At 39.6% G+C, this 12,593-nt stretch overlaps 1 protein-coding gene across 1 annotated transcript in view; it reads right to left on the minus strand.

The window, feature by feature from the left end:
• The window catches only part of LOC122710060 (neurotrimin-like), a 47,745-nt gene extending 41,197 nt beyond the window's left edge, over positions 1-6,548 (minus strand). Inside the window, exon 1 of the mRNA XM_043927503.1 lies at positions 6,533-6,548. Within this exon, the coding sequence (XP_043783438.1) occupies positions 6,533-6,548 (16 nt within the window). The remainder of the gene's footprint in view (positions 1-6,532) is intronic.
• Between the last annotated feature and the right edge of the window lie 6,045 nt (positions 6,549-12,593).

The following is a 12,593-nucleotide window of genomic DNA, read 5'->3' on the forward strand; positions in this document are numbered from 1 at the left end:
TGGAGAATACCATGGACAGAGGAGCCTGGTGGGCTACGGTCCATGGGATCACAAAGAGTCAGATGTGACTGAACAACTAACACTTTCACTTCACTTTTCACATTTTATAGGGAATGTTCCCAGACACCACCCCTAGGAGTCAATCTTGCAGGCAGTTCTCTTTAAAGGTAACTGTCTTGGGTCTGCTATATTAATTCTTTCAGAACAAATACCTACCAATAAAACAATAACAACAGCAACAAAAATATCAGGAATTTTTTAAAAGAAATTGAAAAACTAAAATATATAAGAAAAAGCAAAATACATGAAAAAGAAAAATAGACAAAAACATTTTAAAAAGAGGACTGAACTTAGAGGACTTACATTATCTTATGTAGGGCTTACTATAAAGTTATAAGGTATTGTGGTATAAACATAAGCATGACATCTAGATCGATGGGATGAGAATAGTTAGTTCAAAAATACCCATACATATATGACCATATAATTTTGGAAAAGTCACCAATGTGATTCAATGCATGAAAGGATTGCCTCTTTAACAAATGTTCTGGAAAACTGGATATCTGAATCAGAAAAATAATCTCAATCCTTCCATTACATCATGTAAGAAAAAATAAACGGACAGTACACCTAAACACAAACGGTAATATGATACAATGTCTTGAAGAAAACATAGGAAGACATCTTCATGACCTTGAGGTAGGACAAAGATCTTTGGCTGGTCACAAAGTCTGCATAAGTAAGAAAAAGCTAACCATGTTAGTAAAAGTTGGTAATTTCAGTGACATCAAAGTAAAACCTTTAGCTCTTCAAAAGACATCTGAAGAAAATGAAAATGTAAGCTAAAGAATGGGGAAAATAAAACTTTGCAATACATATATATTCAGCAAAGGAATTACATCCAAAATACAAAATATTCATATAATTTGATAATAGCAACACATCTTTTTACTTAAAATTGGCAAAAACTTGAAAAGACATTTTATAAAAGAGGATATACAAATGGCCCATAAACACATGAACAGATATTCAATATCATTATTCAGCAGAAAAACATAAATTAAAACCACAATGAAATAACAATACTCACTAGAGCAGAACACATTTTTTAAAAGAGTGGCATTGAATGTCCTAACCAATAAACATCCTTGGCACATGAAATGTTTTCTGAGAGACCACATGCTAGTCCATAAACCAAGCCTCAGTAAACTTAAAATGATTGAAACTATACAAAGTATGCTGTTCTGAACACAATGAATTGAAATCAGAAATCAGTAACAGGAAGAAATTTGGGAAATTCACACATAGGTAAACAACAAACAACTCACTTCTAAAAAACCAGTGGGTCACAGGGAAATTAGAAAATACTTTGAGATAAATTAAAATGAATTCAAATATATCAAAACTTATGGGATACAGGTAACAGTACTTAGACATTTATAGTTGGAAATGTCTACATTAAGATTAGAAAGAAAGATCTGAAATCAGTAACCTAAACTGCCACCTTAGGCACTGGAAAAACAAGAGGAAACTAAGCCTGAAGCAAGCACAAGGATGAAAATAAGGGTAAAGAGTAAATGAATAAAAAAAAGAATAAAAAAAATTAAAAAAAAAATAAAAACAATAAAAAAAAGAATAATAAAAAAAAAAGAGTAAATGAATGAAACAGACCACAGAAAGCAATAGAGAAAATCAACCAAGCCAAAAGTTGGTTCTTTGACAAGACTTTAGAAAGAGTAACTAATAAAAATAAAGAATTCAAGTTATTAAAATCAGGAATGAAAGAGGAGATACCAGCCAACCTTCCCGAAAACAAAATATAAAGCAATAGTATGAATAAGTATATGCAGTAAACCAGGTAACTGAGGTGAAATGGGCAAATTTATAGAAAGATATAAACTATTAAAGCCAACTCAAGGAAGAGTTAAAAATTCTGAATAGACCTACAGCAAATACATCTATTAAATTAGTAGCTAAGATTTATTCACAAAGGAAGCTCAGGTCCATATGGCTTCACTGTGAATTGTACCAAGCATTTTAAGAAGAACTAATAAATTCCTCAAAAATTCTCTAAAAAGAAAAAAAAAAAAATAGAAGAAAATACACAACTCATTGCATGAGGCCAGTATTACCCTGATTTCAAAATCATACAAGGATTTCACAATAAAATAAAATCATACACCAGCATCTCTTATGAATATAGACGTAGAAATCCTCAACAAAAATACTAGCAAACAAAATCCAGGAGCAGGCGAAAATGATGACACACTATGACCAAATAGAACTTATACCAGGAATGCAAGATTGATTCAATTAAGGTAATGTACTGCGTCTACAGAGTAAAGTACAAAACACATGGTCATTTCAATAGATCAAAATAGTGTTTGCCAGAATTCAATGCTCTTTCCTGATAAAAAGTGCTCAACAAACTAGGAATAGAAAAAAAAAAAAAAAATTCCTCCACTTGATAATGTGGATTGACAAAAACCCACAGCTAGCATCAAACTTAATGGTGGAAAATTGAATGCTTCCCTTCGTCCCCAATATCAGGAACAAGAGAAGAATGTCTATTATCAACTAGCTCTATTCACATTGTACTGCCAGCTTTAGCCGGACTATTAGTCAAGAAAATGAAATAAAAGACCTTTTGGGAAGGAAGATGTAAAACTCTGTTCACAGATGACATGATCTTAGATACAGAAAAAGCCTAAGGAATCCATTCAAAATTATTAGAGCTAATAAATGAATTCAGCAATATTAAGAATACAAGATCAATATATAACAAATAACTCTAAGTCTGTACATTTTCATGAACAATTTGAAAATGAAATTACAAAAAATGAATTCCATTTGTAACAGTACTAAAAAGAATAAAATACTTGGTAATACATTTCAACAAAACATTGTTAAAAGTTATTAAAGGAAATCTAAATCATTGAGAAGTCTTTTCGTGTGTGTGAACTTGAAGGCTTAATGTTAACATTCAAATTGACCTTCAGATTCAGTATGTTAACATTCAAATTGACCCCCAAATTGACCTTCAGATTCAGTATAATTGCTACCAAAATCCAAGTTTAAATTTTTGCTAAAATTAACAAGCTGATAATAAAGTTCATATGGTCATTCTGGGGTCTTAGAAGAGCCAAAACAATCTGGAAAAAAGGAAATCAAATTTGGTGGATTTATATTTCCAAACTTCAAAACGTACTGCAAAGTCACAATGATCAAGGCAGTGTGATACTGCCATAAGGATAACTAGATAGATCAATGGAATAAAATTCAGAGTCCAGAAGCAAACCCCCGAGTTCATGATAAGTTTATCTTTTACTATAGTACCAAAACCAAGTCACTGACCAAAATAATAGATTTTGTTTTCAACAAACAGTGCAGGGAAGACTGGATATCAACATGCAAAGGATAAAGTTGTACTCTACCACAGACCACATGCAAAAATGAACTCAAAATGAACAATGTCAGAACTGAAACTTTTATAAAAAACATAGGAGTAAATTTTCATGATCCTGGATTAGGCAATGGTTTCCCAGCATGCATGCATGCTCAGTTGCTTCAGCCATGTCTGACTCTTTGTGACCCCATGGGCTGTGGCCCGCCAGGCTCCTCTGTCCATGGGATTCTCCAGGCAAGAATACTGGAGTGGGTTGCTGTGCCCGCCTCCAGGGGATCTTCCTGACCCAGGGATCGAACCCTCGTCTCTTACATCTCCTGCATTAGCAGCTGGGTTCTTTACCATTAGTGCCGCCTTGGAAGCCCAATGGTTTCCTAGATAGGACACCAAAGGCACAAACAATAAAAGGGAGAAGAATATAAAAACTAAACTCCATAAAAATTTAAAGACTTTGTATTAAAGAATACCATCAAGAAAGTGAAAAGTGAACCCTCAGGGAGACCATGTCTGCAAATCATAAATTTGATAAGATACTGATATATATATATAAATAGAAAATATTTTTAAAAAAACTCTTATGACTCACTAAAAATATACAACTCAATTAGAAATGGACAAAGGTTCTGAACAGCTATTTCTCCAGATTAGGTATATAAGTGGCCAAGGAGCACATCAAAAGATAGTCACATCATTATCCATTAGAAAAATGTAAATCATAACCACAATGAGACAAGACTTCACACATACTAGGATGGCTGTGATTAGAGGTGGATAATAAGTGTTGGTGTGGATACAGAAAAATTGGAAACTTCATACACTGTGGTGAGGATATAAAATGGTACAGCACTTTGGGAAATAGTCTAGAAGTGTCTCTAAAGGTGAAACAGAGCTACCACATGATTCAGAAATCCCACTCCTAAGTACACATCCAGCAGAAATGAATATATCCACATAGAAACTGGCACGTGAATGTTTATGGCAGTGTTATTTACAATAGTCCCAAAGCAGTCAGATGAACCTGACAGGCTAGTCCATGGGGTCGCATTCAGATAAGACTGAGTGACTAATGCTTTCAAGTTCACTTTCTGTATAAAGAGGCTATTTGAGACACCTAAAAATAAATTGGGCTTCCCTAGTGGCTCAGACAGTGAAGAATCCACCTGCAATACAGGAGATCCAGGTTCGATCCCTGAGTCGGGAAGATCCTTTAGAGAAGGGAATGACAACCCACTCTAGTATTCTTGCCTGAAGAATCCCATGGACAGAGGAGCCTGGCAGGCTACCGTCCACGGGGTCGCAAAGAGTCGGACGTGAGTGCATGACTAACACTTTCACTTTTCAGAAATAATCCAAGTGCACACAAACTGATAAGTGAAGAAACAAAATTTGGCATATCCGTTAATACCTATACAATGGAATGCTTTGATCACAAAAAGGGATGTAGTACTGATAAACATTACAACATAAATGAACCTTTGAGAACATCCTGCTAAGCCAATGAAGGCAATGACAAAAGATGCCATTTATTTTAAGTATACCAAACAAGGAGTTCCTCGGTGGTCCAGTCGGTAAGAATCTGCCTGCCAATGCAGGAGACATGGGTTTGATCCCTAGTCTGAGTGGATCCCACATGTCGTGGGGTAATTAAACCTGTGCCCACAACTGCCCTAGAGTCTGTGCTCCCCAGCAAGAGAGAGAAACCACTGTAATGAGAAGCCCGTCCGCCACGACTGGAGAGCAGGCCCTCCTACCTGCAACTAGAGAAAGCCCGTGTGCAGCAATGTAGACCCAGCACAGTCAAAAATAACATTAGGAAAAAAAAACAAAACAAATAGGCAATTCTATAGAAACAGAAAACAGATTAGTGTTTACGTAGGGCTGAGGGCAAGTACCAGATGGAGGGGAGATGAAGATGACATTTGAAAGATACAAGTTTCTTTTGGAGGGTGATGAAATTTTTCTACAATTGTGTTGCATATCAAAAAATTGACACTTGTACAACTCTGTGAACATATGGAAATATTAATTTGTACATGTCTAAATGAGTGGATTGTAAGCTACATTAGTTATATCTCAATAATGCTGACAACTGAAATTTTTACTATATTTTATGTTCTTTTATTTAATCAATGGATTAACTAATTGTAACACCAAAATAAATACCTACTGCCAAAGGACTAGTCTGTGAATAAATCGAAGGCTCATATTTTCAATGGCAAAATGGCTCAACAACTTCTGTAAACTGTCATTATATCATGTAAAATTTATTAATAATATACGCTTAACATGAGACACAGTCATTCCAATCCTTGGTATATATTTTAATTTCTCTTTGACCCACTGGTTGTTTAGGAGTGTGTAGTTTAATGTTACATACATGTGACTTGCTCAAATTTATTTCTGTTATCGATTCCTGATTTCAGTTCATTGTGGTCAGTCAATATACTTTGTATGATTTCAATTGTTTTTTTATTTTTCAATTACTTTAAATGTACTGAGGCTTCCTTTATGGACTACCATGCTGTTTCTCTTGGAAAACATTTCCAAGTATGTTTACTGGGGGGAGTATGTGTACACAAGCTCTGAATAGTTTTATTCTTAATAACCTAAAACTAGAATGATCGCAGTGTCCTTCCACACAGAGTACTATGTGCAACGCCTCAGACACATCTCACAGGCATTATGCTAAGTGAAGGAAGCATCATCCCGATGACTGCATAGTGCATGATTTCATAAATACGACATCCATCCATAGGTACAGTGATCACATCAGCGGTTGCCCGGGGCTGGGTGCTAGGGAGGGAGAATGATGGCACAGGGGCGTGAGGGGACCTTCTTAGTCAACAAGAAGTCTTCATACCTTGATTAAGGTGGTAGTTAACATGACTGTATACAATTTGTCGAAAGCCATCAACCTTAAAATGTTTGAATTTCATTGTATGCAATTATAGTTCAGCCAAGTTGATTTAAAAAAAACAAAACAAAACCAACAAGTCATTTGAAGAAGTAAATCACACATCTCTCAGATGTGTTTGCAGGGTTAGCTCCCGAGCGATGGGATTTCAGGAACAGGTGTAAATTGTTGACTCGCAAGGACCCCCAAATCACAAGACCGTGCTTTCTCACCTTCCTGGCTCGGCATCCGTATCCTGGTAATTTCAGTACAGCATCGTGTAACGCAGAGAAGGCTAAATTGAAAGTCAGGAATCGTGATTCCAACTCAGGCTATATCATTTATGAGCTGTGCAATTTGGGGTATAAATCCAGGCCCGTAACATCCCTATTCTGTGGGATCGTTGCACAGATTGAACTATATAAGACCTATCTAGCCATCTGCCATATTAGATGGGCTTGCTGCCACTAAGTATTTTATTAACACACATCTACACAGGGAAGTGCTGCACTCTGCTGAAATATCTGCAGGATTTTCATGGGAACAGATGATGCAACCATGCCCGAGCCCAGGAAACAGGCCAGCCTGTCCTCAGAGCTGGTCTCACCCTGTGTCCACTGAAACACAAAGTGAAAGTGAAAGTTTGTCACTGCATCATGTCCAACTTTTTGCGACCCCATGGACTGTAGACCACCAAGCTCCTCTGTCCTTGGAACTCCCCAGGCAAGAATACTGGACTGGGTTTCCATTCCCTTCTCCAGAGGATTTTCCTGACCCAGGGATCGAACCTGGGTCTCCTGCATTGCAGGCAGATTCTTTACCATCTGAACCACACAAAGGGAAAATTTAGTTATCTTTGGTCATTAATTTAAAAACAAAACAAATCCCCAGCACTGTCTTCTCTCTTCTTTCCTCCCAATCCCTAGGTCTGCAGTGGAGTTAAGTCTAAATGCAAGACAAGTTCTCAAGCACACGAAATAGTAGTTTTTCCTCATTTTATTTCTTGTTCGGCGTCCCTGCTTCGGAACAGTATCCCGTCTGTTCTCCTGCATTTTCTCTCTTTGCCTCACATAGCCGCCCTTCCTACATTCAATTAAACTGGACAGATGGACTCTGCCTTCAGATTCAATTTTATTTTCCCCTCTCTCTTTCATGCAGCTTTGGCTCTGGAATGCAAGGGATAAAGGTATTAGGACGATGGAGATTCAGGTGATCCTTTGATTATGTCTGAGGCTGAGCTGTCATGAGTGACCAGGTCTGGATAATCACGTCAGGTCACTCAGGGTGATAGACAGTCAACTTTCTCTGACCTTCCTCAGACCCTGGCCCAGATTCACTACTATTTCTTTTCTGCTAGAGATGTCATTATCAATATTACTCTCCTCTCAGCAAACTCGACATATTCTTTTAAACTAGGATTAGCCCAGACCACCTTTAAAAATGGTGCATGTTTATCCTAAATTAGTCCCCTCCATCCCAAACATGCACGTGGACACTTGAATTAGGAATCACCACCATCATCCAACCCTGAGCATATGGGCAGGCTCTGCTTTCATGACAAAATCCTCTGCCAATCTTCTAAAACAACAATGAAACACGATACAGAAGCTGTTTGGTTATTACATGTGTGTTGCTAATTTTTTATTAAACTATTCATAGAGTCAGAATTCCTCATTTGAAAAGTGAAGACACTATTGACTTTGCATGTTTACGGTACAGATTAAAATACAATAATAGGACTTCTCTGGTGGTCCAGTGGTTACGAATCTGCCTGCCAATGCAGAGGACATGGGTTCGTTCCCTGGTCCGGGAAGATTCCACAAGCCTTGGGTCAACTAAGCCCAGGAGCCTTAATTGCTGAAGCCCACTCACCCTAGAGACGATGCTCTGCAGCAAGAGAAGCCACTGCAATGTGAAGCCCATGCACCGCGACTAGAGAGTAGATGTCACTTGCCACAACTAGAGAAAAGCCTGCACAAAGCTATGAAGATCTAGTGCACCCAAAAATAAATGAATGTTTTAAAGACCAACAATAATGTGCATTTAACTTGTACAGGCCCTGGCACAGAGGAAGTACTGAATATATACTTCCCTTTTTATTTTTTTTTTTAATACTGGATTTCAAAATCTATTATTATAATGTTACAGTAATTAAGACAGTGTGAGATGGGTAGAAAAAATATAGACCTTTTGTGTCTTTTAAGCCACACAGACCCATTTAGACCTGTGATTTTAAAGAAACATATAGGATTCCAAAAGCTTACCATATAAAGCACCTCGCTGGAATGAACTCCGACGCCCACGTGGATGTCAGCTGGGGTCTGTGCTAGCCATGCCTGTCTAACTCACACTGGCAAAGGGCTTTGCACAATGACAGCACTCAACACATATTTATGAAGTTCACAGTTTGGTAATAATAGGCGGTGTCTCTTATGCTGAGACTTGAAGATCCAGTCTCTGCCTTTTAAGAGCCGTGTACCCACTTGAGAAGAGAGGGATGTAGAGTGTTCCTGGTGACATGATGGCAACCTTCCCTTCAGATCCTTTTCTTTCCTAAATCTTAAAGAAAACACCCACTCGTATTCCACACAGAAGCTTGTAGATCAGATGGGATGCCCCATGAGTTTCCCAGTAAAGAAAAAAATAGGCATCAGGGCAAATTCAGGATGAAAGATTGCTTCAAGAATATGCCTAAAATGAGGGCTGGATGTATATATTTGAAACTTGCTGGATGTGAGTAAAGAGTGTGAGTGAGATGAAGTAAATTCCAGTAGACTTAAGGAGAGTGGTGTAACCAAAGGGTGAGACATGTATAGATCTAAGTAATAACGTGGCCCCCAGTGATCTTCTCAGTATTTCAGCAGCAGTCTCCAAGTAACCAGCTATAATATATTACACTGCGTTTTTCAAATTAATTGATTTTGTGCTCCTGGAATGTACATCTAGTCTTTCATCTTTTGAATCTTTGCTGTGAGACTAAATGAGCTCCTGCCAGGAGAACCACTTTGATGCAGATACTCCTGGAGGAGGGAATCCAGTCTATACACATGAGAGACTGCTGGTCCCTTTGACAAGGTGTTAGCACGTGAGTGGGGGAAACAGTGGGACTCGCCTATCTTACCTTTCCTTTTCTGTTACCTGAGTATCCCAGTTGAATGTTCTCATCATAGTTGATATACCACCCTTCCCTGAAGAGGTCTACCAGCCCCTAATGTTTCTACTCTCCAAAGAGATCATTTGATCCTAAATGAAATACTTGCAGTCAAAATCTATTAATGGGGTCCTCTGGTTCGGATGTTGACTAAGTCATTCGACCACTGCATGTGTTGTTCCAAACAAGTGGCCTTAATCCATCCACCGTCCCCAACAGCTTCCCTTCCTGTAGCTTTTCCCATCCGACCTCACATGGTTTTGAGCACCTTAGATCCACATGAGCAACAACAATCAGAAATTCAGGAGTCTTCATTCAGAAAGGTCTAGGACACTGGATTCTCATTCCACCACCATCTCTAAATAGCTGTAAAACTGCCTTCAAATCACATAATCCTTTCAGGCTTCAACTTCTCTATCTTTAAAACTGAGATCATGCCAGCATCTCAGAGGAAGAGATTAAAGGCCTCTTTCTTCATTATGTGTGGCTTCCGTTCAGTTCCACAGAGTGATCTCCACATGAAATAGTCTTTAGATGGAGAATGGGACTCTTTTTCACCCTCATCTCAGGTTGTGGGGGATGATAGCTATCCCTTGAGCTGCAGCGTGGCCTTAACCTGGATGCACACCATTCTGTGGCTGTGACCAGGAGCCCATGCACTGTGTAGACACCCAGAGAGACGCTAGTCTGCCTGCCCTCTGTCTGGAGTAACCCTGGGGACTCTCTGGTTTCTGGGAGTCTGGGTAACCCAGCCGGAGATGTGGGCTCCAATGCAGACAAGAGATACGGAGGAACCAGGTGATGAATTGTGCACCTGATGTAACTGTTTTAGGTGAATCTACAACATTGTTCCTGAGACCAGGTCACCAGGGACAGTGTTGGTCACCAGGTAGAGCAACCAGCTCTGGCCAGGAGACCTCCTGTCTCTGCTTCTCTTCTCTCTAGCATTCATCTTCATCCTTCCTTCTTTTGCACCCTGAAGAAGGACTTCAGTTCAGTTCAATTCATTTTCTCAGTCGTGTCTGATTCTTTGTGACCCCATGGACTGCAGCATGCCAGGCTTCTCTGTCAATCATCAACTCCCGAAGCTTGCTCAAACTCATGCCCATTGAATCGGTGATGCCATCCAACCATCTCATCCTCACCGTCCCCTTTTCCTCCTGCCTTCAATCTTTTCCAGCATTAGGATCTTTTCTAATGAGTCAGTTCTTCACATCAGATGGCCAAAGTATTGGAGCTTCAGCTTCAGCATCAGTTCTTCCAATGAATATTCAGGACTGATTTCCTTTAGGATTGACTGGTTTGATCTCCTTGCTGTTCAACGGACTCTCAAGAGTCTTCTCCAACACCACAGTTCAAAAGCATCAATTCTTCAGCCCTCAGCTTTCTTTATGGCCCAACAACTCTCACATCCATACATGACTACTGGAAAACCCATAGCTTTGACTAGATGGACCTTTGTTGGCAAAGTAATATCTCTGCTTTTTAATATGTTATCTAGATTTGTCATAGCTTTTCTTCCAAGGAGCAAGCATCTTTTAATTTCATGACTGCAGTCACCATCTGCAGTGATTTTGGAGCCCAAGAAAATAAAATCTGTCACTGTTTCCATTGTTTCCCCGTCTATTTGCCATGAAGTCATGGGACTGGATGTCATGGTCTTTGTTTTTTGAATGTTGAATTTTAAGCCAGCTTTTTCACTGTCTTCTTTCACTTTCATCAAGAGACTCTTTAGTTCCTCTTCATTTTCTGCCATAAGAGTGGTGTCATCTACATATCTGAGGTTATTGATATTTCTCCTGCCAGTCTTGATTCCAGCTTGTGTTTCATCCAGCTCGGCATTTCACATGATGCATGTAAGTTAAATAAGCAGAGTGACAATATACAGCCTTTCCCAATTTGGAATGAGACTTAGCAGATGCAGTTCTGGCATAAGATTCTGTTTTCCAGGAACTTGAAGCCAGGGTAGGTAGAGACAGTGTTCTGGGGTGGGGGAAGTGAAGAGCTATAGCCAAAGCCCCGACCCTGATGGGAGTACAGTTCTGCCACTTTGCTGGGAGTGTTCCTTTAGGCTTTCTGCTGCACCCTTGCCTCAGTCTCCTCATTTGTGAAATGGGGACATTATTACTATGTACCTGATTCCAATTGTTAGAACTGAATAAGCGATTATGTTAAATGCATTGTGTCTGATACACAGACTGTGTCCGTGGTCGCCATCATCACAATAATCATCCACATGCTTTTTCTTTCTCTCTTTCTCAGCTCTCTTACTTTTTGCTTCATGCTAAGTTTCCTATTAATTCTGTGGGCCCATATGTTTGACACTCTATTCTCTTTAGCTTGTGATACTCAGAATTAGTGCAGGTTTCCTACAAAGAATCCTAACTGGTAATGAATACACCCATGCCACCAGTTAGGGTTCAGGAGGCAGCTGAGAGTCTGAGTCATTCTGGAGCCACATCAGAACCAGGCCGGGGAGGGACGTCAGCCTCTCAGAGGAGTCAGGTCATTCACCCATGATCCCACATCAGAGCTCAGGTCCAAACCTAAGTTTGTCTACAAAAGCCGTGCCCTTTCAACCGCACCAGAGGATGGAACTTTTTATTTAAAATATCTGACTTTTCTTGAGCACTTACTATTCTTAAAATGCCTCAGATGTATACTTTTATTTAATCCTCAGGACAGTCCCAGGAGATGAGAGTACATTCCAGTGTCCTAGAGATGACACTGCAAACATGATCATGGAAGTTATAATCAGGCCCCTGTCTCCATGTTTCCCAGATGGCGTTAGTGGTAAAGAACCTGCCTGCCAGTGCCAGAGTCATAAGGGATGTGGGTCCATTCCCTGGGTTGGGAAGATCTCCTGGAGGAGGGCATGGCAACCCACTGCAGTATCTTTGTCTGGAGAATCCCATGGACAGAGGAGCCTGGTGGGCTATAGTCCATAATGTCACAGAGTCGGACATGACTGAAGCTACTTATCATGCATGCATTTGTCTCCAGGGCTGGTCTGGGCGGAACTGGTGTGCCCACCCTAGCCTCAAGTCTTCCACGCCCGGGGCCTAACTCCTCCCCTCCTTGCGGCCTCCTTATCTTCCCATCCTATGATTTTACTCAGGTTATCAGTGCAGGGCTGCTAGGAC

This window comes from Cervus elaphus, chromosome 16, assembly GCF_910594005.1.
Source record: "Cervus elaphus chromosome 16, mCerEla1.1, whole genome shotgun sequence".
In the NCBI taxonomy this organism is placed as follows: Eukaryota; Metazoa; Chordata; class Mammalia; order Artiodactyla; family Cervidae; genus Cervus; species Cervus elaphus.